At 40.7% G+C, this 27,162-nt stretch overlaps 1 protein-coding gene across 1 annotated transcript in view; it reads left to right on the top strand.

Moving 5' to 3' along the window:
- The window catches only part of RTN2 (reticulon 2), a 355,692-nt gene that overhangs the window by 194,326 nt on the left and 134,204 nt on the right, over window positions 1-27,162 (top strand). The window contains exons 5-6 of the mRNA XM_053689756.1: window positions 23,132-23,159; window positions 25,459-25,597. Of these exons, the coding sequence (XP_053545731.1) occupies window positions 23,132-23,159; window positions 25,459-25,597 (167 nt within the window). The remainder of the gene's footprint in view (window positions 1-23,131; window positions 23,160-25,458; window positions 25,598-27,162) is intronic.

Raw genomic sequence — 27,162 nt, 5'->3', positions numbered from 1 at the left:
TGGGCCCCAATGTCTCTAATCTGTCTGGGTCATAGGAGGTGGTGAGTGCCCCAGCCATTGGGGGGTATTGGTGCCTATTGTTACTTATCTCATTAAAAGTTACCTAGTTATGGAGGATTCTGAATCTTTAGAGGGGGCTCCCTCTACACCAGAATTTGATACCTGTGTATATTGTGAGGAGACCCGGGTAGTCCAGCCCTCTCAATTGTGTTCCATATGCCGCAACAGGGTGTTTTCATCAACCAGTGTGGAGATGTCAGATGCCACTGAGCCGTCTGCCTCTGAGAACTCTTCATCCCGATCCAGATATCCAATTCGATTAAGCGAGTGGGGAAGGATAGAGTTTCTATGCTTTTTGTCTATTCCCTTTTGTTTTTTAGATTCCCAGTTCCGGGCTCTAGTGGGGGGTTGTGCGTTTCCACTTGCCTACTTGGCTATCACTTTTTGTGTGCTTGCCTAATTTTGTTTTCTATTCCATTTGGGATAGTTTAGTTTCAGAGCTCTTGTATAGTGGGAACTCTTTTCTGAAGGATGTTTTCGTTCCTGAAAACTTTGTTTATGCTTTTTTTGGGAGGCTTCTATTGAAACATCTTTGTCTCAATTCGAGGTGTTGTTCCCTCGATATTTTGAGTAGGAATTAGGGCTTTAGAGCTTCTGATTCTTTTTTCTGTGTCTGTCACAGATTCTCAGCACCTAAGTTAGGACTTGGATGCCTATGACAGAAATAACTTGTGTTCCTTATCTTGCTTTCTGCTGAGGGGAAGATTTGACTTAGTTCAGAGAAGCTGACTGTGACTCTTCACATTAGCAAACAGAACAGTAAACACAGAGCCATGGGTTTACATCCCTCTCAGCCTTGTCAGGCAGAAGGCCTAATTTATATTGTTGCTGAAGGACAACATATTTTCTATTTAGCTCAGCGGCAGAAACCTACGCTATGCAGAGCAATCTAAGGCCTAGATTTAGAGTTTGGCGGTAGCCGTGAAAACCAGCGTTAGAGGCTCCTAACGCTGGTTTTAGGCTACCGCCGGTATTTGGAGTCACTGAAAATAGGGTCTAACGCTCACTTTTCAGCCGCGACTTTTCCATACCGCAGATCCCCTTACGTAAATTACGTATCCTATCTTTTCAATGGGATCTTCCTAACTCCGGTATTTAGAGTCGTTTCTGAAGTGAGCGTTAGAGCTCTAACGACAAAACTCCAGCCGCAGAAAAAAAGCAGGAGTTAAGAGCTTTCTGGGCTAACGCCGGTTCATAAAGCTCTTAACTACTGTACCCTAAAGTACACTAACACCCATAAACTACCTATGTACCCCTAAACTGAGGTCCCCCCACATCGCCGCCACTCTTTTTTTTTAACCCCTAATCTGCCGACCGCAAAGCGCCGCCACCTACATTATAGCTATGTACCCCTAATCTGCTGCCCCTAACACCGCCGACCCCTATATTATATTTATTAACCCCTAATCTGCCCCCTCAACGTCGCCGACACCTGCCTACACTTATTAACCCCTAATCTGCCGAGCGGACCTGAGCGCTACTATAATAAAGTTATTAACCCCTAATCCGCCTCACTAACCCTATCATAAATAGTATTAACCCCTAATCTGCCCTCCCTAACATCGCCGACACCTAACTTCAATTATTAACCCTAATCTGCCGACCGGAGCTCACCGCTACTATAATAAATGGATTAACCCTAAAGCTAAGTCTAACCCTAACACTAACACCCCCCTAACTTAAATATAATTTACATCTAACGAAATTAATTATCTCTTATTAAATAAATTATTCCTATTTAAAGCTAAATACTTACCTGTAAAAGAAATCCTAATATAGCTACAATATAAATTATAATTACATTGTAGCTATTTTAGGATTAATATTTATTTTACAGGCAACTTTATATTTATTTTAACCAGGTACAATAGCTATTAAATAGTTAAGAACTATTTAATAGTTACCTAGTTAAAATAATAACAAAATTACCTGTAAAATAAATCCTAACCTAAGTTATAATTAAACCTAACACTACCCTATCAATAAATTAATTAAATAAAATACCTACAATTACCTACAATAAAACCTAACACTACACTATCAATAAATGAATTAAATACAATTCCTACAAATAACTACAATGAAATAAACTAACTAAAGTACAAAAAAAAAAAAAGAACTAAGTTACAAAAAATAAAAAAATATTTACAAACATCAGAAAAATATTACAACAATTTTAAACTAATTACACCTACTCTAAGCTCCCTAATAAAATAACAAAGACCCCCAAAATAAAAAAATGCCCTACCCTATTCTAAATTAATAAAGTTAAAAGCTCTTTTACCTTACCAGCCCTGAACAGGGCCCTTTGCGGGGCATGCCCCAAGAAAATCAGCTCTTTTGCCTGTAAAAAAAAACATACAATACCCCCCCCAACATTACAACCCACCACCCACATACCCCTAATCTAACCCAAACCCCCCTTAAATAAACCTAACACTAAGCCCTGAAGATCTTCCTACCTTGTCTTCACCTCAACAGGTATCACCGATCCATCCTGGCATCCGGTGCTGAAGAGGTCCAGAAGAGGCTCCAAAGTCTTCCTCCTATCCGGCAAGAAGAGGACATCCGGACCGGCAAACATCTTCATCCAAGCGGCATCTTCTATCTTCTTCCATCCGGTGCGGAGCGGGTCCATCTTGAAGCAGCCGACGCGGATCCATCCTCTTCTTTCGGCGTCTCCCGACGAATGACGGTTCCTTTAAGGGACGTCATCCAAGATGGCGTCCCTCGAATTCCGATTGGCTGATAGGATTCTATCAGCCAATCGGAATTAAGGTAAGAATATTTTGATTGGCTGATGGAATCAGCCAATCAGAATCAAGTTCAATCCGATTGGCTGATCCAATCAGCCAATCAGATTGAGCTCGCATTCTATTGGCTGTTCCGATCAGCCAATAGAATGCGAGCTCAATCTGATTGGCTGATTGGATCAGCCAATCGGATTGAACTTGATTCTGATTGGCTGATTCCATCAGCCAATCAGAATATTCTTACCTTAATTCCGAATGGCTGATAGAATCCTATCAGCCAATCGGAATTCGAGGGACGCCATCTTGGATGACGTCCCTTAAAGGAACCGTCATTCGTCGGGAGACGCCGAAAGAAGAGGATGGATCCGCGTCGGCTGCTTCAAGATGGACCCGCTCCGCACCGCATGGAAGAAGATAGAAGATGCCGCTTGGATGAAGATGTTTGCCGGTCCGGATGTCCTCTTCTTGCCGGATAGGAGGAAGACTTTGGAGCCTCTTCTGGACCTCTTCTGCACCGGATGCCAGGACGGATCGGTGATACCTGTTGAGGTGAAGACAAGGTAGGAAGATCTTCAGGGGCTTAGTGTTAGGTTTATTTAAGGGGGGTTTGGGTTAGATTAGGGGTATGTGGGTGGTGGGTTGTAATGTTGGGGGGGTATTGTATGTTTTTTTTTACAGGCAAAAGAGCTGATTTTCTTGGGGCATGCCCCGCAAAGGGCCCTGTTCAGGGCTGGTAAGGTAAAAGAGCTTTTAACTTTATTAATTTAGAATAGGGTAGGGCATTTTTTTATTTTGGGGGTCTTTGTTATTTTATTAGGGGGCTTAGAGTAGGTGTAATTAGTTTAAAATTGTTGTAATATTTTTCTGATGTTTGTAAATATTTTTTTATTTTTTGTAACTTAGTTCTTTTTTATTTTTTGTACTTTAGTTAGTTTATTTCATTGTAGTTATTTGTAGGAATTGTATTTAATTTATTTATTGATAGTGTAGTGTTAGGTTTTATTGTAGGTAATTGTAGGTATTTTATTTAATTAATTTATTGATAGGGTAGTGTTAGGTTTAATTATAACTTAGGTTAGGATTTATTTTACAGGTAATTTTGTTATTATTTTAACTAGGTAACTATTAAATAGTTCTTAACTATTTAATAGCTATTGTACCTGGTTAAAATAAATACAAAGTTGCCTGTAAAATAAATATTAATCCTAAAATAGCTACAATATAATTATAATTTATATTGTAGCTATATTAGGATTTCTTTTACAGGTAAGTATTTAGCTTTAAATAGGAATAATTTATTTAATAAGAGATAATTAATTTCGTTAGATGTAAATTATATTTAAGTTAGGGGGGTGTTAGTGTTAGGGTTAGACTTAGCTTTAGGGGTTAATCCATTTATTATAGTAGCGGTGAGCTCCGGTCGGCAGATTAGGGGTTAATAAGTGTAGGCAGGTGTCGGCGACGTTGAGGGGGGCAGATTAGGGGTTAATAAATATAATATAGGGGTCGGCGTTGTTAGGGGCAGCAGATTAGGGGTACATAGGGATAATGTAAGTTGCGGCGGTTTACGGAGCGGCAGATTAGGGGTTAATAATATAATGCAGGGGTCAGCGATAGCGGGGGCGGCAGATTAGGGGTTAATAAGTGTAAGGTTAGGGGTGTTTAGACTCGGGGTACATGTTAGGGTGTTAGGTGCAGACGTAGGAAGTGTTTCCCCATAGGAAACAATGGGGCTGCGTTAGGAGCTGAACGCAGCTTTTTTGCAGGTGTTAGTTTTTTTTTCAGCTCAAACAGCCCCATTGTTTCCTATGGGGGAATCGTGCACGAGCACGTTTTTGAGGCTGGCCGCGTCCGTAAGCAACTCTGGTATCGAGAGTTGCATTTGCGTTAAAAATGCTCTAGGCTCCTTTTTTGGAGCCTAACGCAGCATTTTTTTGGACTCTCGATACCAGAGTTATTTTTATGGTGCGGCCAGAAAAAAGCCCGCGTAGCTAACGCACCCCCTTGGCCGCCAAACTCCAAATCTAGCTGCTAGTGTTCTTGGAATCCATTGCAGTCCTGAAATAATCCAAGCAGAGCAGAGGCTGCTGTACCAAGGTTGTCTGAAGAGGCCAGTCCCAGGTCCTGTCTTGGGGATCACGTTGAGAACAGTTCTGTCGCTCTTTTCAGAGGCTTGATTCAGGGACGTGCAGGATCGATGGGTCCTAGAGGTCATAGCTATGGTTCAGATTTAAGCCTTTTCTAGGGCAGTTTTCCTAAAAGAGAAGGGGAGCCTTTGCAAGTAAGAGGCAAGTTTTATTCTCCTTTGGAGTCTTGTCCCGGTACCTCTCATAAGTAGGGTTGGGGATAATAATTAATTCTCTTATGCAGGCTGCTTGCCTTCGTGTTCCAACCTACAGGGAAAATTGCAAGTTCCTATAGGTTGCGTTCCAGGACCAGTACTTCCAGCCTATTGTACTTCCATTTGGTCTAGCTACTGCTCCAAGGTTTTTCCCTGAAGGTTCTAGGGGCTCTGCTTGCAGTTACCTGAACTCAGGTGCAGCTGTAGCTTCATTATTGGACGAGATTCTGGTTCAAGCTCCATCCTGTCGTCTGACAGATTTGGAGTCTCTTCTGGTTTTTTCTTGATCCCATGAATGGAAGATTAACTTGGTAAGGAGTTGTTTTCTTGTTCCTAGTACCGTTTTTTTTCTTCCTGGGTACTGTAATAGACTCCATATCCACGTGGATATTCCTTACTGACGTTTTGTCAGTTTTCATCTCAGACCACTTTAGCTGTGCAGGCTGAGAGAGTGGAACGACGATCATTCTGATCCGTCTCAACAGATTTCTCTGGACAGTGGTCGAGAGAATCGCTCTCCTGGTGGCTCTGGCTAGCTCACCTGTCCAGAGGGACATCCTTCTAAGGGAAGGTTCCTTTTCTAGACTATCCTGGGCGCAGCTCTAGCAGGATGTGGAGCTGTTTTGGGGTGCCAGGGAGGCATAGGGTCTGTGGACTCGGGAGGAATCATCCCTCTTTAGCTACCCGGATATGGGTCGTGATTTAGAATCGTTAGCGGTATCTGGGAGGTTCAATCTAAATTACCTTTTTCCACCATTACCACTTCTTCCTTGTGCAGGAGCGAGCATTAGTGTAGCTGATTGATCCATCGTGGCCGCGAAGGATGTGGCTCGGGGATTTAGGGGGATGTCATCACCTCTTCCATGGAAGTTACCTTGTCGCAGGGATCTGCTGGAAGAGGGTCCTTTTTTGATTCATCAAAGTCTAGATTCTCTGAGGCTGACTGTGTGGTGGTCATAACCAAGAGACGTTCTCTGAGAGGGTTTTTGACACCCTCATTCAAGCTTGTGAGCCTGTTACTCTCCGCATCTGTCATAAGATGTGGAGAGCTTATTTATCTGGTTTGAAGAATGGGGATTAGCCTGGCTTAAGTTTATGCTGCCAGGATACTTTCTTTTCTCCAGGAGGGTCTGGAGAAGGGCCTTTCTGCCAGTTCTTTGAGGGGACAGATTTCGGTCCTATCTGTTTTGCTGCACAAGAGGCTCTCTGAGCTGGTGCACTTTTTTAGTTAAGGCTCTGATTAGGATCAGATCTGCGTTTAGATCTAATGCTCTTCCTTGGAGTTTGAATCTTGTTCTAATGGGTTTTGCAAGGGGCTCCGTTTGAGCCTATGCATTTGGTTGATATCAAGTTGTTGTTTGAGAAGGTCCCTTTTTTTTATATTTGCTATTGTGTCGGCACGTAGAGTCTCTGAAATAGTTGTCTTGCAATGTGAGCCACCTTATCTGGCGTTCCTCACTGATAAGGCTGTTCTACGTATCCACTTGGGATTTCTTTCTAAGGCTGTGTCTGATCGCAACATCAATCGGGAATTTGTGGCTCCTTCCTTGTGTCCTAATCCTTCTTCTTGGAAGGAACGTTTACTGCATAATTTCGATGTTGTGCGAGCTTTGAAGTTCTATATTCAAGCTACTTCAGGTTTCAGACAACCTTTATTCCTTGTTGGTTATCTACTCTTGGTTCAGGGATGTTATCCACTTTTGTTATAAGACAGCGGGACATAGACCTCCTCAGAGGAGTACGGCTCATTCTACTAGAGCAGGGGTTTCCTCTTGAGTCTTTAGAACGAGGCCTCTATGGATCAGAATTGTAAGGTGGCTATCTAGTCCTCCTTACATACAAATTTGACTTTTTTGCTTTTTTACCCCTCCCTTTATCATTCAGTGTCCTCTAGAGCTTGGGTATAGTTTTCCCAACAGTAAGGAATGATGCCGTGGACTCTCCTCATATTAAGAAGGAAAACATAAATTATGCTTACCTGATAATTTAATTTCCTTCTGTATGAGGAGGGTCCACGGCCCCTGCAAGTTTACTCCAATGAGTGGACCAACATTTTGTTTTTCTTCTGGCACTATTTATACCCTGATATTTATCCTACTGTTCCTTCTTCCCTTGACAGAATGACTGGGATATGAGGAAAGTAGGGGGAGTATTTAAGCCTTTGGCTGGAGTGTCTTTGCCTCTTCCTGCTGGCCAGGTTCAATATTTCCCCACAGTATGGAAGGATGCTATGGACTCTCCTCATACAGAAGGAAATGAAATTATCAGGTAAGCATAATTTATGTTTTTCCCCACCCTACCCCTCCCTGTTCATATTCTAGGTGGCAATCAATAGGGGAATTCATCACTATGGTGATCCATTTAGAGTTAGGGGAGTCCAAGGCATGATGAGGGCTAGCCAGCCTATTTCTACAAGTCCAAGGACGTTATATTTCTGCTCCCCAGGTGTTCAATGTGGTTTGCACCTAGTTGACCCTGGTCCTAATGGTCTGGAGTGGTGGGTTAGCACCCTGGGCTGGCGATTAGACAGTGTTCGGGGACATTATGTGATCGACGTAGAGTGACGGCTACTTCCGGACAGGGGTCAAGTCCTCAGACATACGTCTGGGGGGTCCCCTTCTGTGCGATTAGAAGAACTCCCTAAGCCATTCTTTCATTGAGCTACGCTCTGCTTATTCTCCTGCATCCCTGGTACTGCCCATCTTGCTAGCGTGGGTTACTGGGTTGCATTAGCTAGTACCTGAAAGAGAAAGTCGAGCACTCACTTCCCTTGTTCCCAGTTTGGATTTGAGAGCTTGCATTGTGTGGCTGTTTTAGGGTCCCAGGTATTGAAAAGGACCTTGATGTGGTACCTGGGCTTGTCCCATTTGGCCAAATGCGGTAACTAACCTTTCCATTTTTGCTTTTAAATCTTAGATGAGAGCTTGTAAGTGAGTGCTGGACTTTCTCTGTGTGTTGTATTAATTTGTTTTGTAATTTCCCTATGGTTCTTGCACCCAGACCTGTCTGGGGTTAACTGCCTGTGACTCTGGGGATAGCACAGCTTCCTGTGAGTGCCCATGAGCACCTAGGGCTGAGCATGTTACAGGGTCATGGGATTTGTAAGAAACAGAAAAAGTGTCGCTTACCAATCCGGGGAAGTCCGTGACTTAGAGCAGCGTGTCTTCAGCGTGAGCACTTCTCTCCGTATCCGCACTTCCGTTTGTCTGGAGCCCAGAAAGAGCGCCTACGTCCAAGGCGCAAACAGGTTCAGCACAATATCAAAGACTTCCGGGCTTCACAGTAGAACAAGAAGAAACAAGCAGCCAGGGTGACGTTATAAGGATAAAAAGGTATTCTTTATTGGTAACACCTAAAAACAAGAAGAGCCTCAGCTCTGTATTGGCAATCCAGGGTCTCTAACGACAACTGCAGACATGTTTCGTGTGGTTCCTCCACACTTGATCACTGCTGTCGTTACAGAGACCTACTTATACCAGCTAAAATATTATTCAATTATACAATTAACTAAAAACACATGTTAACCCTTTCATGCCTTTGTATAAATTAGTACACACAGTTAGAGGAGCAAAAAAGACACATAATAATAATAAATGTACTTTATGTTGGTATGACCTTTCTTTCATGGATATTTAACTAATATTAAACAAATATTTGACAGGTTTTTAATAGATATTTGGCAGGTTTGTTGGTGATTAATATCTGCTACAGCATAGAGACTATTGCACCATTGTGCCACACCATTTGGCTACTCTTAATGTTAAGGCAAACAGAGAAAAAAATGTATGATGTTTATTTTTACATTTATATATTGGATACTATCTTGTCCCTATATATTCTATATATTATACCCCAGTTAAATCTATGGTATGTTTGGATTTTTTTGGATTTTTAAATGAATAGGTTCACATCACTTTCTTTATTCCAGAAGGGGATCTAGTGTTCAATAAAAAGATCCATTTGGCTTCTTTGTAGTCAAGTTTATAAATTCTGTCACCACCTCTTTCATGTGGGGGGACATAGTCAATGGCCTGAATCTCCTGAGTGCATTGATTTAAAGTGTCGTGATATAGGGGTAAAGATGTCTGGGTCCTCTATATTCCTAACGTGTTCAAGGGCCCTATCTTTTAAGAGGCGCTTCGTTTTACCCACATATTGAATCTGGCACCCCCTGCAGGTAAGTAAGTAAATTACATGGGTGGATTTGCAATTGAGTCAATGAGGGGTAGTTATCAACGTGTCTACTTTCCTGCCTTCGCTGGCCCAATACGCCCGCCTAAGCTCGCCTACCATCGCCGCCGCGGACCTGAAAAAATACGCCTAAGTTATCAATAAATCTGTCAAAAAGCCGCGCACCAAGTACGGGGCGATGAGCAGCGGACTGTGAGAGTTATCACTCATCCGATCTCACTGCTCTTCGGCTTTTTTACAGCTTTATTGCTAGCCTGTCACTAAGCACCCACACTAACTACACTGTTCTACCCCCTATACCGGCGCCCCCGGAGCCCCCGCAACTCAATAAAGTTACTAACCCCTAAACCGCTGCTCCTAGACCCCGCCGCAACTCTTATAAATGTATTAACCCCTAAACCGCTGCTCCCGGACACCGCCGCAACCTACATTATACCTAGTAACCCCTATCCTGCCCCCCCTATACCGCCGCCCTCTATAATAAAGTTATTAACCCCTATCCTGCTGATCCCGCACCTCGTCGCAACTAAACAAATAGTTTAACCCCTAAACCGCCGCTCCCGGACCCTGCCGCAACCTATATTAAATTTATTAACCCCTAATCTGCCCCCCCTACACCGTTGCCACCTATAATACATTTATTAACCCCTATCCTGCCCCCCCCCACACCGCCGCCACTGTAATAAAATTATTAACCCCTAAACCTAAGTCTAACACTAAACCTAACACCCCCTAACTTAAATATTAATTAAATAAATCTAAATAATATTTCTATTATTAACTAAATTAATCCTATTTAAACTAAATACTTACCTGTAAAATAAATCCTAAGATAGCTACAATGTAATTATTATTTATATTGTAGCTATATTAGGATTTATTTTTATTTTATAGGTAACTTTCAATTTATTTTAACTAGGTACAATAGCTATTAAATAGTTATTAACTATTTAATAGCTACCTAGCTAAAATAAAGAGAAATTTACCTGTAAAATAAAAACTAACCTAAGTTACAATTACACCTAACACTACACTATACTTAAATAAATTATTCCTATTTAAAACTAAATACTTACCTGTAAAATAAGCCCTAAGATAGCTACAATGTAATTAATAATTACATTGTAGCTATTTTAGGATTTATATTTATTTTACAGGTAACTTTGTATTTATTTTAGCTAGTTAGAATAGTTATTAAATAGTTATTAACTATTTAATAACTACCTAGCTAAAAGAAATACAAAATTACCTGTAAAATAAATCCTAACCTAAGTTACAATTAAACCTAACACTACACTATCATTAAATAAATTAAATACAAATAACTACAATTAAATACAATTACATAAACTAACTAAAGTACAAAAAATAAAAAAGCTAAGTTACAAAAAATAAAAAAATAGGTTACAAACATTTAAAAAATATTACAACAATTTTAAGCTAATTACACCTAATCTAAGCCCCCTAATAAAATAACAAAGCCCCCCAAAATAAAAAAATTCCCTACCCTATTCTACATTAAAAAAGTTCAAAGCTCTTTTACCTTACCAGCCCTTAAAAGGACCTTTTGTGGGGCATGCCCCAAAGAAAACTGCTCTTTTGCCTGTAAAAGAAAAATACAACCCCCCCCAACGTTAAAACCCACCACCCACATACCCCTAATCTAACCCAAACCCCCCTTAAAATAACCTAACACTAATCCCCTGAAGATCATCCTACCTTGAGTCGTCTTCACTCAGCCGAGCCACCGATGGAACTGAAGAGGAGATCCGGAGCGGCAGAAGTGATCCTCCAAGGGGCGCTGAAGAAATCTTCCATCCAATGAAGTGATCCTCCAGGCGGCGCTGAAGAAGTCTTCCATCCGGGCGATGTCATCTTCCAAGCGGCGCTGAAGAAGTCTTCTATCCGGGCGATGTCATCTTCCAAGCGGGGTCTTCAATCTTCATCCCGCCGACGCGGAACATCCTTCTTTCCCGACGGACTACCGACGAATGAAGGCTCCTTTAAGGGACGTCATCCAAGATGGCGTCCCTTCAATTCCGATTGGCTGATAGGATTCTATCAGCCAATCGGAATTAAGGTAGGAAAAATCTGATTGGCTGATTGAATCAGCCAATCAGATTGAAGTTCAATCCGATTGGCTGATCCAATCAGCCATCAGCCAATCAGATTTTTCCTACCTTAATTCCGATTGGCTGATAGAATCCTATCAGCCAATCGGAATTGAAGGGACGCCATCTTGGATGACGTCCCTTAAAGGAGCCTTCATTCGTCGGTAGTCCGTCGGGAAAGAAGGATGTTCCGCGTCGGCGGGATGAAGATTGAAGACCCCGCTTGGAAGATGACATCACCCGGATAGAAGACTTCTTCAGCGCCGCTTGGAAGATGACATCGCCCGGATGGAAGACTTCTTCAGCGCCGCCTGGAGGATCACTTCATCGAATGGAAGATTTCTTCAGCGCCCCTTGGAGGATCACTTCTGCCGCTCCGGATCTCCTCTTCAGTTCCATCGTGGCTCGGCTGAGTGAAGTCGACTCAAGGTAGGATGATCTGCAGGGGATTAGTGTTAGGTTATTTTAAGGGGGGTTTGGGTTAGATTAGGGGTATGTGGGTGGTGGGTTTTAATGTTGGGGGGGGTTGTATTTTTCTTTTACAGGCAAAAGAGCAGTTTTCTTTGGGACATGCCCCACAAAAGGCCCTTTTAAGGGCTGGTAAGGTAAAAGAGCTTTGAACTTTTTTAATGTAGAATAGGGTAGGGAATTTTTTTATTTTGGGGGCCTTTGTTATTTTATTAGGGGGCTTAGATTAGGTGTAATTAGCTTAAAATTGTTGTAATATTTTTTAAATGTTTGTAACCTATTTTTTTATTTTTTGTAACTTAGCTTTTTTTATTTTTTGTACTTTAGTTAGTTTATGTAATTGTATTTAATTGTAGTTATTTGTAGTTAATTTATTTAATGATAGTGTAGTGTTAGGTTTAATTGTAACTTAGGTTAGGATTTATTTTACAGGTAATTTTGTATTTATTTTAGCTAGGTAGTTATTAAATAGTTAATAACTATTTAATAACTATTCTAACTAGCTAAAATAAATACAAAGTTACCTGTAAAATAAATATAAATCCTAAAATAGCTACAATGTAATTATTAATTACATTGTAGCTATCTTAGGGTTTATTTTACAGGTAAGTATTTAGTTTTAAATAGGAATAATTTATTAAAGTATAGTGTAGTGTTAGGTGTAATTGTAACTTAGGTTAGTTTTTATTTTACAGGTAAATTTCTCTTTATTTTAGCTAGGTAGCTATTAAATAGTTAATAACTATTTAATAGCTATTGTACCTAGTTAAAATAAATTGAAAGTTACCTATAAAATAAATATAAATCCTAAAATAGCTATAATGTAATTATTATTTATATTGTAGCTATCTTAGGGTTTATTTTAAAGGTAAGTATTTAGTTTTAAATAGGATTAATTTAGTTAATAATAGAAATATTATTTAGATTTATTTAATTAATATTTAAGTTAGGGGGGTGTTAGGGTTAGTGTTAGACTTAGGTTTAGGGGTTAATAAATTTATTACAGTGGCGGCGTTGTAGTGGGGGGCAGGATAGGGGTTAATAAATGTATTATAGGTGGCGACGGTGTAGGGGGGGCAGATTAGGGGTTAATAAATTTAATATAGGTTGCGGCAGGGTCCGGGAGCGGCGGTTTAGGGGTTAAACTATTTATTTAGTTGCGGCGAGGTGCGGGATCAGCAGGATAGGGGTTAATAACTTTATTATAGAGGGCGGCGGTATAGGGGGGCAGGATAGGGGTTACTAGGTATAATGTAGGTTGCGGCGGTGTCCGGGAGCAGCGGTTTAGGGGTTAATACATTTATAAGAGTTGCGGCGGGGTCAGGGAGCGGCGGTTTAGGGGTTAATATGTATAGAGTAGCTTGCGGTGGGCTCCGGGAGCGGCGGTTTAGGGGGTAATACACTTATTTAGTTGCGGGGTGTAGGGGGGACAGCTTAGGGGTGTTTAGACTCGGGGTACATGTTAGGGTGTTAGGTGCAGACAGCTCCCATAGGAATCAATGGGATGTCTGGCAGCAGCGAACTTGTACTTTCGCTATGGTCAGACTCCCATTGATTCCTATGGGATCCGCCGCCTCTAGGGCGGCGGATTGAAAACCAGGTACGCTGGGCCGGAAAAGTGCCGAGCGTACCTGCTAGTTTTTTGATAACTAGCAAAAGTAGTCAGATTGTGCCGCACTTGTGTGCGGAACATCTGGAGTGACGTAAGAATCGATCTGTGTCGGACTGAGTCCGGCGGATCGAAGCTTACGTCACAGAATTCTACTTTTGCCGGTCTCTAGCCTTTGATAACTAAGGCGAATCAGCCTCGCCACAAATACGCTGCAGAATTCCAGCGTATTTGAGGTTGATGGCTTGATAACTACCCCCCTGTATCTAATATCGTATATACGTTTGGTTGCTGTTGAGGTAAAGGTAGTTCCCTCTGTCACATGGTTGCAAGTTTTGCAGCGTAAGGCTTTGCATTTATAAAAACCAACTCTGTTTGGTAGCCATGTCATGTTTTTGTCTACCGGCAAGTCTGAAGGGGCTATTATATTCCCAATCGTCTTTCTTTTTCTTGCTACAAATTTGCAACCTTGTGTTGCTATTTTTTCTAGATTTGAGTCTGTGGTTAGAATGGGAAGGCATTCTTTTATGATGTTACAATTTTTTTTATATTCAAGACTATAAGGGGTACTGAACACGATTTTATTCTCACTTTCTGGCTTTTGTTGAGCAAATGATTTTTTGTATCTTAAAAGGTCATCTCTTGGTATAGAATCTACCTATTTTTTTGTCTTTTTAAGCAAACTTTCCGGGTACCCCTTTTTTTTTTAGGAGTCTCTTTTCCAATACTTGACTTTGTTCCTCGTATGTTTGAGTGTCAGAGCAGGTCCTTATATACTGTCCCTTGGGGATTGCTTTTTAACATGCCCTGGATGGCTTGATTTAAAGTTAAGGATAGTGTTACCTCCAGTGGGTTTCCTATACAAGGTAGTGTTGACAGTATTGTATATGTATCAGCCTGTAGTTATAAATCCAAGAATACTGTTTTAGTTTCAACAGCAACCAAACGTATATACGATATTAGATATAGACTCAATTGCAAATCCACCCATGTAATTTACTTACTTACCTGCAGGGGGTGCCAGATTCAATATGTGGGTAAAACGAAGCGCCTCTTAAAAGATAGGGCCCTTGAACATGTTAGGGATATAGAGGACCCAGACATCTTTACCCCTGTATCACGACACTTTAAATCAATGCACTCAGGAGATTCAGGCCATTGACTATGTCCCCCCACATAAAAGAGGTGGTGACAGAATTTATAAACTTGACTACAAAGAAGCCAAATGGATCTTTTTATTGAACACTAGATCCCCTTCTGGAATAAAGAAAGTGATGTGAACCTATTCATTTAAAAATCCAAACATACCATAGATTTAACTGGGGTATAATATATAGAATATATAGGGACAAGATAGTATCCAATATATAAATGTAAAAATAAACATCATACATTTTTTTCTCTGTTTGCCTTAACATTAAGAGTAGCCAAAATGGTGTGGCACAATGGTGCAATAGTCTCTATGCTGTAGCAGATATTAATCACCAAAAAACCTGCCAAATATCTATTAAAAACCTGTCAAATATTTGTTTAATATTAGTTAAATATCCATGAAAGAAAGGTCATACCAACATAAAGTACATTTATTATTATTATGTGTCTTTTTTACTCCTCTAACTGTGAGTACTAATTTATACAAAGGCATGAAAGGGTTAACATGTGTTTTTAGTTAATTGTATAATTGAATAATATTTTAGCTGGTATAAGTAGGTCTCTGTAACGACAGCAGTGATCAAGTGTGGAGGAACCACACGAAACATGTCTGCAGTTGTCGTTAGAGACCCTGGATTGCCAATACAGAGCTGAGGCTCTTCTTGTTTTTAGGTGTTACCAATAAAGAATAGCTTTTTATCCTTATAACGTCACCCTGGCTGCTTGCTTCTTCTTGTTCTACGGTGAAGCCCGGAAGTCTTTGATATTGTCATGGGATGTGTACCTGGTCCAGTATGAGAGTGCAGTCCCCTTCCGTGTTTTGTATATGTCTAGGGTGATTACATAAGCCCTTCCCTTGTTCCCAGTTTGTTTGGATTTGAGAGCTTGCATTGTGTGGCTGTTTTAGGGTCTCAGGTATTGGAAAGGACTTTGACGTGGTACCTGGGCTTGTCCCATTTGGCCAAGTGCGGTAACTAACCTTTCCATTTTTGCTTTTAAATCTTAGCTGAGAGCTTGTAAGTGAGTGCTGGACTTTCTCTGTGTGTTGTATTAATTTGTTTTGTAATTTCCCCATGCTTCTTGCACCCAGACCTGTCTGGGGTTAACTGCCTGTGACTCTGGGGACAGCACAGCTTCCTGTGAGTGCCCGTGAGCACCCAGGGCTGAGCATGTTACAGGATCATGGGATGTGTACCCGGTCCGGTATGAGAGTGCAGTCCCGTTCCGTGTTTTGTATAGATATATGTGTATGTATATATATATATATATATATATATACATACATACATACATACATACACACACATACGTACATACGTACATATACATACACATATCTATCTATACATACATACGTACACACTATACACACACACATATATATGTACATATACATACACACATATATATATTTACACACACAAACATATATACATATACACATACATACATATACATACACACACACACAGATATATATATATATATATATATATCCTTTTTCAAGTGCACGTAGACTTACAGGGTCCTGCTAACCCCCATTCTTTATCCAAGAAAATAGAAGTAGTCTCAGCAGTGCTTTAATCAAAGTGAATCTTTTATTGAGGTGTAGAGGATAAAACACAGCAACATTTCGGGCCTACATAGCCCTTACTCATGCTGTAATACACAGGTAACCACTTCCTTTTATAACACCTGAGACCATAATTGGTTAACTAATAGATTGGCAGATCTATGTCTATTCTTCAAAAAAGGCGCCGTCTAGTGGATACATTGTATTCATAAACACATTTTTGTTACCTGTCAGATTATATTCACAACAAATACTAAAACTAATTCATTACATAAATTCATACTATTTCAAAACAAATCTATGTTAAAAACAATCTAATAAAGACTAAAAAACATTAAAGAAATAATTGTAAATCATAATCTTTATTTAAACCTACTGGATGTAGTGGCCCTAATTTTTGAATCCACCAAACTTCTGTCTTTTTTAACATTAACTCCCTATCCCCTCCTCTCCTTCATTTGGGGATATGATCTATGATCTGACTAAAAGGATGTCCAGCCATGGAAAAATGAGCTGTCACTGGCTGTGTCATATCTTTGCTTCTGATGCTTGACTTGTGTGCACTAATCCTGTCTTTGAGGGGTGTCTCCCCCAAATAGCCTTGCCCACATAGGCATTTTAATAAATAAACATTATATTCTGTGTCACAAGTATAAAACACATTGATTTCTCTTTTCTTGTTGTCGTTTATCTGATTTATCCACTAGATGGCACCTTTTTAGAAGAAAAGACATAAATCTGGCAATGTAGTATGGTCTCAGGTGCTATAAAAGGAAGTTCTTACCTGTGTATTGCAGCATGAGTAAGGGCTATGTAGGCCAGAAACGTCGCTGTGTTTTATCCTCTACATCTTAATAAAGGATTCACTTTGATTAAAGCACTGCTGAGACTACTTCTTTTTTCTTGGATTATATATACAGTAAACTCCCAGTTAACCGGCACCCATGGGGATTGGTAGATTCCGGATCAGTGTAGTTTCTGGTTGCTTGAGAGTTACTATTAAAAATAGGCCTAACTAGGTTCTATAACCCATACTATACTATAAACGCTGTATTTACTTGATGTTAATATTTAAATACAGTAAATAAAAGCAAATTATTCATTAATATTAATGCCGCCTCTGTTCAGTCCCGGGCACCCAGTAGCAGCGTGATGTCTAATTCTCAGACTGCCTTGTGCTCACAACTTTCAAGAGCAGTTATGTAGGGTCTGGTGACATGAAAAGGGCTTGCTTTCACCTTTGAGAGCCCACTATAGAGAAAGGAAGCTGGGGCATTGGGGCCCATACAGGGCTTGATAAATGGGCCCCATCTCTGTTTCCTCCTCTTTTAGAGCACTTAACAGTCTCTATGGCTCACCATCTAAAAGTGTCTGTGTTCTTGTTATGGATATCCAAAAAATGTCTGGACAGAGCTGAACACCTTTTCTCATTGGTAAAATACCCTAGGTGTTCTCTGATTCTACTTCCCTAATCGTCATTCCTATATACTGTAAATGATCAACCGTATATTCTATCAAATAGATGACGTAAGAAGTGGAACAATTAATGCACCCGTTTGTCTCAAACTCTTGTCCTGTTACACGGGAGTAGAACTCCTTACTCGCTGACAAATAATCACAAGACTTACATCGTGGATGACCACATTTGTACATTCACTCTTAGCCAAGAGCTTTCTGAATCTAAACTAGTCAACTGACTTGGGAAAACATAATTTATGCTTACCTGATAAATTTATTTCTCTTGTGGTGTATCCAGTCCACGGATCATCCATTACTTGTGGGATATTCTCCTTCCCAACAGGAAGCTGCAAGAGGATCACCCACAGCAGAGCTGTCGATATAGCTCCTCCCCTTAACTGCCACCTGCAGTCATTCGACCGAAGACAAACAAGAGAAAGGAGAAACCATAGGGTGCAGTGGTGACTGTAGTTTAAAAATAAAACATACCTGCCTTAAAATGACAGGGCGGGCCGTGGACTGGATACACCACAAGAGAAATAAATTTATCAGGTAAGCATAAATTATGTTTTCTCTTGTAAGGTGTATCCAGTCCACGGATCATCCATTACTTGTGTGATACCAATACCAAAGCTAAAGTACACGGATGAAGGGAGGGACAAGGCAGGAACTTAAACGGAAGGTACCACTGCCTGTAAAACCTTTCTCCCAAAAATAGCCTGCGAAGAAGCAAAAGTATCAAATTTATAAAACTTTGAAAAAGTATGAAGCGAAGACCAAGTCACCGCCTTGCAAATCTGTTCAACAGAAGCCTCATTTTTAAAAGCCCATGTGGAAGCCACAGCTCTAGTAGAATGAGCTGTAATCCTTTCTGGAGGCTGCTGGCCAGCAGTCTCATAAGCTAAGCGTATTATACTTCTTAGCCAAAACGAAAGAGAAGTTGCCGAAGCCTTTTGGCCTCTCCTCTGTCCAGAGTAGACAACAAACAAAGCAGATGTTTGACGAAAATCTTTAGTAGCTTGTAAACAAAACTTTAAAGCACGAACCACGTCAAGATTGTGTAATAGACGTTCCTTCATTGAAGAAGGCTTAGGACACAATGACGGAACAACAATCTCCTGATTGATATTCTTATTAGATACCACCTTAGGTAAAAACCCAGGTTTGGTACGCAAAACTACCTTATCTGCATGGAAGATAAGATAAGGGGAATCACACTGTAAGGCAGATAACTCGGAAACTCTACGAGCCGAGGAAATAGCTACCAAAAACAGAACTTTCCAAGATAAAAGCTTGATATCTATGGAATGAAGCGGTTCAAACGGAATCCCTTGGAGAACTTTAAGAACCAAATTTAAACTCCATGGCGGAGCAACTGGTTTAAACACAGGCTTGATTCTAACTAAAGCCTGACAAAATGCCTGAACGTCTGGACTATCCGCCAGACGCTTGTGCAAAAGAATAGACAGAGCAGAAATCTGTCCCTTTAAGGAACTAGCTGACAATCCCATTACTAATCCTTCTTGGAGAAAAGATAATATCCTGGGAATCCTGACTTTACTCCATGAGTAACCCTTGGATTCACACCAATAAAGATATTTACGCCATATCATATGATAGATTTTCCTGGTGACAGGCTTCCGTGCCTGAATTAAGGTATCAATGACTGACTCAGAGAAGCCACGCTTTGATAAAATCAAGCGTTCAATCTCCAGGCAGTCAGTCTCAGAGAAATTAGATTTGGATAGTTAAAAGGACCCTGAAGTAGAAGGTCCTGTCTCAGAGGCAGAGTCCATGGTGGAAGAGATGACATGTCCACTAGATCTGCATACCAAGTCCTGCGCGGCCACGCAGGCGCTATCAAAATCACTGATGCTCTCTCCTGCTTGATTTTGGCAATCAGACGAGGGAGCAGAGGAAACGGTGGAAAACACATAAGCCAGGTTGAAGGACCAAGGCGCTGCTAGAGCATCTATCAGCGTTGCCTTGGGATCCCTGGACCTGGATCCGTAACAAGGAAGTTTGGCGTTCTGGCGAGACGCCATGAGATCCAGTTCTGGTTCGCCCCAACGTTGAACCAATTGTGCAAACACGTCCGGATGGAGTTCCCACTCCCCCGGATGAAAAGTCTGTCGACTTAAAAAATCCGCCTCCCAGTTCTCTACACCTGGGATATGGATAGCTAATAGGTGGCAAGAGTGAAACTCTGACCAACAAATTATCTTTGAAACTTCCAACATCGCTAGGGAACTTCTTGTTCCCCCTTGATGGTTGATGTAAGCCACAGTCGTGATGTTGTCCGACTGAAATCTGATGAACCTCATTGTCGCTAGCTGAGGCCAAGCTTGAAGAGCATTGAATATCGCTCTTAATTCCAGAATGTTTATTGGGAGGAGGATCTCCTCCTGAGTCCACGATCCCTGAGCCTTCAGGGAGTTCCAGACTGCACCCCAGCCTAGAAGGCTGGCTTTTGTCGTTACTATTGTCCAATCTGGCCTGCGAAAGGTCATACCTTTGGACAGATGGACCTGAGATAGCCACCAGAGAAGAGAATCCCTGGTCTCTTGATCCAGATTTAGTAGAGGGGACACATCTGTGTAATCCCCATTCCACTGACTGAGCATGCAGAGTTGCAGCGGTCTGAGATGTAGGCGGGCAAAGGGCACTATGTCCATTGCCGCTACCATTAAGCCGATTACTTCCATACACTGAGCCACCGAAGGGCGAGAAGTAGAATAAAGAACACGGCAAGAATTTAGAAGTCTTGATAACCTGGTCTCTGTCAGGTAAATCCTCATTTCTACAGAATCTATCAGAGTTCCCAGAAAGGAAACTCTTGTGAGAGGGAATAGAGAACTCTTCTCTTCATTCACTTTCCACCCGTGCGACCTCAGAAATGCCAGAACTATGTCCGTATGAGACTTGGCAATTTGGAAGGGTTTTTGTGACTTTGGAAAGCACAAAAACCCTTTGTAGAGGTCCTAAGTGTTCAGGGGACTCCAAGGGAAGCTGGAAGTCTCAAGCTGCAAAAACTACTGCACGATTTAGGCCTGAAATTTAGGCCTGAAATTAAGCCCCTCCCAACCTGTACTCACAGTGAGAGGGCCAAACAAAACTATACCTAGGCAAAATCTAGCCAGCCATGTGGAAAAAACTAAGCCCCAATAAAGTTTTATCACCAATATGCATATAAAAAACGTTTAAGCACTTCCAGCAAACTTTTTATATGTCATAAATGTGAAAAATAATAAGAGTATTACCTCATAACAGCAAGCATGATACTAGTTGTTGTTAAATCACTGTATCAGGACTTACCTCAGATAAATCAGGTATTAACAGCATTTTCTAGCATTTACATTTCTCTAGAAAATTTAGACTGCACATACCCTCATAGCAGGATACCATGCACCACCCATTCCCCCAAGCTGAAGTTACCTCTCTCTTCAGTTATGTGTGAGAACAGCAATGGGATCTTAGTTACAACCTGCTAAGATCATTAGAGACCACAGGCAGATTCTTCTTCTATTTTCTGCCTGAGACCAAAATAGTACAACTCCGGTACCATTTAAAAATAATTAAACTTTTGAATTGAAGAAAAACAAACTAAATTACACCACATCTCTCTAACTGCTTCCATGATTTGTTGAGAGATGCAAGAGAATGACTGGAAGTGGCAGTTAAGGGAGGAGCTATATAGACAGCTCTGCTGTGGGTGATCCTCTTGCAGCTTCCTGTTGGGAAAGGAGAATATCCCACAAGTAATGGATGATCCGTGGACTGGATACACTCTACAAGAGAACAGTATATTTCCCCAAAATGAGGTTTCTTGAGTAAGCACAGCGAAATGCTTTTCTCTACCCACTTTTGTAAGCAAGGGGAAATATTTCTTAACAATGTTGCATACTGCAAAGTACTCTGATGAGCCCAGAGTGATAAAGAGCGTCTGTTGAGACTGTGATTTAATTTATCTATTTATTTTTATTATATTTAAAGGGACAGTCTAGGCCAAAATAAACTTTCATGATTCAGATAGAGCATGTAATTTTAAACAATTTTCCAATTTTACTGTTATCACCAATTTTGCTTTGTTCTCTTGGTATTCTTAGTTGAAAGCTTAACCTAGGAGGTTCATATGCTAATTTCTTAGACCTTGAAGCCCTCCTCTTTCAGATTGCATTTTAACAGTTTTTCACCACTAGAGGGCGTTAGTTCTCGTATTTCATATAGATAACACTGTGCCTCGTGCAACGAGAAGTTATCTGGGAGCAGGCACTGATTGGCTAGACTGCAAGTCTGTCAAAAGAACTGAAAAAAGGGGCAGTTTGCAGAGGCTTAGATACAAGATAATCACAGAGGTTAAAAGTATATTATTATTAACCTGTGTTTGGTATGCAAAACTGGGAAAAGGATAATAAGGGGACTTATCTATCTTTTTAAAAACAATAAAAATTCTGGTGTAGACTCTCCCTTTAAAGTATCTTTTCTTGCCAGATGTGCTTACACTCATTTGATATGTTATCCATAAAACGCTTTTCTAGGGTCTCATCTGTCTTGCCGCTGGTTCACAGCAAATTCTCCTTGGTCCTAATGACTTCACTTCTGGCAATTGCCCTTAAAACACCATACTTCAGATGTATACTTCAAGCACGTAAGAGGGCTTTGCCTGAAATCAATTTCCGCTACAGACTAGTTGTACCTGGCCTGAACTACTGAACTACCTGATTCCAGACAAGCTGATATCCAAAAAATGTATACAATGTTTGCCCCAATCAAAGGTAAATTTTACCCCAAGTATCTTGCTCATATAAGAATTGTACAAACAGTTCCAGCCCTGTTCCTTTCCAGACCCCCAGATAAATGAAGATCGTCAATGAAACGTCCTATACAAAGAATATTAAATATTTGAAGATATATACTATATATTATATATATATATATACACCACACATTGTCCTATGCACGTGCCAATACTATATTATATACAATCTGTTCATGTGCACTACTATTCTTACTATACTGTCTATGCATGTGCAGTACTATATTATATAAAATATGTGCATGTGCACTACTATTTTATATACTGTCTATGCATGTGCAGTACCTATATTATATAAACTATGTGATGTGCACTACTATATTATATACACACAGATCTGTTCCTAATATGTCTTTTGATTCTTTGATCCCTCCTTACCATACTGTCCCTCTCTCTTGCAGTGCTTGACCATCCAGTACTGGAGAGACTACCACTACTCTCTGCAGGCCTGTCTCACAAGTGTCTGCACCCTCTCACCTGCTGTGCCTGTCTACTGTTCAGCATAATCAGTGTGGTATCTTATGCCTTGCCACTCATCATTTCTAAGCGCAACCCTCACCTGCCGGATCTATAACAGTCTCTTTGCACAAACACTCAAGACAGGGCAAATGGAGCCAACCCCTTCCAAGTAAGTCAGTATTCTAAAATTTTACATTTATGGGTGTACAATAGTATAGTGATGATGAGATGTACAGACATGTGTGACATACAGTAGTGTGTGTGTACAATAGTATAGTGATGAGATGTACAGACATGTGTGACATACAGTAGTGTGTGTGTACAATAGTATAGTGATGATGAGATGTACAGACATGTGTGACATACAGTAGTGTGTGTGTACAATAGTATAGTGATGATGAGATGTACAGACATGTGTGACATACAGTAGTGTGTGTGTACAATAGTATAGTGATGATGAGATGTACAGACATGTGTGACATACAGTAGTGTGTGTGTACAATAGTATAGTGATGATGAGATGTACAGACATGTGTGACATACAGTAGTGTGTGTGTACAATAGTATAGTGATGATGAGATGTACAGACATGTGTGACATACAGTAGTGTGTGTGTACAATAGTATAGTGATGATGAGATGTACAGACATGTGTGACATACAGTAGTGTGTGTGTACAATAGTATAGTGATGATGAGATGTACAGACATGTGTGACATACAGTAGTGTGTGTGTACAATAGTATAGTGATGATGAGATGTACAGACATGTGTGACATACAGTAGTGTGTGTGTACAATAGTATAGTGATGATGAGATGTACAGACATGTGTGACATACAGTAGTGTGTGTGTACAATAGTATAGTGATGATGAGATGTACAGACATGTGTGACATACAGTAGTGTGTGTGTACAATAGTATAGTGATGATGAGATGTAGACATGTGTGACATACAGTAGTGTGTGTGTACAATAGTATAGTGATGATGAGATTGTACAGACATGTGATGACATACAGCTAGTGTGTGTGCTATCAATAGTATAGTGACTGAGAATGTACCAGACATGTGTGACACTGACAGTAGTGTGTGTGTACAATAGTATGAGATGATTGAGAATGTACAGACATGTGTGACATACAGTAGTGTGTGTGTACAATAGTATAGTGATGATGAGATGTACAGACATGTGTGAATAACAGTAGTGGTGGTGTGTACAATAGGTAAGTGATGATGAGATGTACAGACATGTGTGACATACAGTAGTGTGTGTGTGTACAAATAGTATAGTGATGATGAGATGTACAGACATGTCGTGATCAATACAGTAGTGATGTACAGACATGTGTGACATACAGTAGTGTGTGTGTACAATAGTATAGTAGTGTGGCTGATGTACAATAGTATAGTGATGAGATGTACAGACATGTGAGACATAACAGTAGTGTGTGTGTACAAGATAGTTATACATGTGAGACATACAGTAGTGTGTGTGTACAATAGTATAGTGATGTGTGTGTGCACAATAGAATAGTGGTGTGTGTGCGCACAATAGTATAGTGATGTGTGTGTGCACAATAGTATAGAGATGTTTGCGTGTACAATAGTATAGTGATGTGTGTGTGCACAATAGTATAGTGATGTGTGTATGCACAATAGTATAGTGATGTGCACAATAGTATAGTGATGTGTGTGTGCACAATAGTATAGTGATGTGTGTGTGTGTGCACAATAGTATAGTGAAGCGTGTGTGTGTGCACAATAGTATAGTGATGTGTGTGTGCACAATAGTATAGTGATGGTATGTACAGACATGTGAGACATACAGTAGTGTGTGTGCACAATAGTATAGTGATGTGTGTGTGTGCACAATAGTATAGTGATATGTGTGTGCACAATAGAATAGTGATGTGTGTGTGTGTACAATAGTATAGTGATGTGTGTGTGCACAATAGTATAGTGATGTGTGTGTGCGCACAATAGTATAGTGATGTGTGTGTGCACAATAGTATAGTGATGTGTGTGTGTGCACAATAGTATAGTGATGTGTGTGTGCACAATAGTATAGTGATGTGTGTGTGTGCACAATAGTGTAGTGATATGTGTGTGCACAATAGAATAGTGATGTGTGTGTGTGTACAATAGTATAGTGATGTGTGTGTGCACAATAGTATAGTGATGTGTGTGTGTGTGTGTGTGTGCCCAATAGTATAGTGAAGCGTGTGTGTGTGCACAATAGTATAGTGATGTGTGTTTGTCACAATATTATTATTATTATTATTATTATTATCGGTTATTTGTAGAGCGCCAACAGATTCCGCAGCGCTACCAACAGATTCCGCATCGCTAATACAATAGTATAGTTATGTGTGTGTGTGCACAATAGTATAGTGATGTGTGTGTGTGCACAATAGTATAGTGATGTGCGTGTGCACAATAGTAAAGTGATGTGTGCGTTTCCCCTTACAGGCAGTACCTGGACACTGACATCACACCCACCACTAAGCAGATGGAAGCACTGACCGCTCGTATCCTCTCCCTCTGCTGCTCCGCACTGGTCACGTTACGTGCGCTCTTCTTTGTGCAGGATTTGAAGGAGTCACTTAAGGTAAGACACATCTGCTGATAGTGTTATAGTTGTGTCTATACAACTGCACAGTCACATGGTATAGTGATAGACAGGGATAAATGTAAATACGTGCGTATGTCTTCATCCCCATAATATCTGTGTGATGGATGTTTAAATCTAGACCCATTCATAGATAATAATTGTCCTTCTCATTTGTCTCCTATTCTAGTGAATCTTGGCCACTCTAAATAACAGACAATTCTGCCCTGTGTCATTGGCCCTCCAAAGTCTAAGCAAATACTTACCTCTCTAACTGTTAGTGAATCTAGGACCCTCTTTCCTCCCCCCTGTCATAGATACTACTGGCCCATCTCACTGATATCTCATATGTAATTAATCTAGGCCCCTCTCTCCTCCCTTGTTATAGATACTACTGGCCCCTCTCACTGATATCTCATATGTAATGAATCTAGGCCCCTCTCTCCTCCCCTGTCATAGATACTACTGGTCCCTCTCACTGATATCTCATATGTAATGAATCTAGGCCCCTCTCTCCTCCCCTGTAATAGATACTACTGACCCCTCTCACTGATTTCTTATATGTAATGAATCTAGGCCCCTCTCTCCTCCCCTGTAATAGATACTACTTGCTCCTCTCACTGATATCTCATATGTAATGAATCTAGGCCCCTCTCACTGATATCTCATATGTAATGAATCTAGGCTCCTCTCTCCTCCCCTGTAATAGATACTACTGACCCCTCTCACTGATATCTCATATGTAATGAATCTAGGCCCCTCTCACTGATATCTCTTATGTAATGAATCTAGGCCCCTCTCTCCTCCCCTGTCGTAGATACTACTGGCCCCTCTCACTGATATCTCATATGTAATGAATCTAGGCCCCTCTCTCCTCCCCTGTCATAGATACTACTGACCCCTCTCACTAATATCTCATATGTAATGAATCTAGGCCCCTCTCTCTTCCCTGGCATAGATACTACTGGTCCCTCTCACTGGTATCTCATATGTAATGAATCTAGGCCCCTCTCTCCTCCCCTGTCGTAGATACTACTGGCCCCTCTCACTGATATTTCATATGTAATGAATCTAGGCCCCTCTCACTGATATCTCATATGTAATGAATCTAGGCCCCTCTCTCCTCCCCTGTCATAGATACTACTGACCCCTCTCATTGATATCTCATATGTAATGAATCTAGGTCCATCTCACTGATATCTCATATGTAATGAATCTAGGCCCCTCTCTATTCCCCTATCGAAGATATTACTGGCCCATCTCACTGATACCTCATATGTAATGAATCTAGGCCCCTCTCTCTTCCCCTGTCGTAGATACTACTGGCCCCCCTCACTGATATCTCATATGTAATGAATCTAGGCCCCTCTCACTGATATCTCATATGTAATGAATCTAGGCCCCTCTCTCTTCCCCTGGCATAGATACTACTGACCCCTCTCACTGATATCTCATATGTAATGAATCTAGACCCCTCTCTCTTCCCCTGGCATAGATACTACTGACCCCTCTCACTGATATCTCATATGTAATGAATCTAGGCCCCTCTGATATCTCATATGTAA

Source organism: Bombina bombina, chromosome 7, assembly GCF_027579735.1.
Source record: "Bombina bombina isolate aBomBom1 chromosome 7, aBomBom1.pri, whole genome shotgun sequence".
NCBI classification, from domain to species: Eukaryota; Metazoa; Chordata; class Amphibia; order Anura; family Bombinatoridae; genus Bombina; species Bombina bombina.
This window is presented reverse-complemented; position numbering and strand designations above follow the sequence as displayed.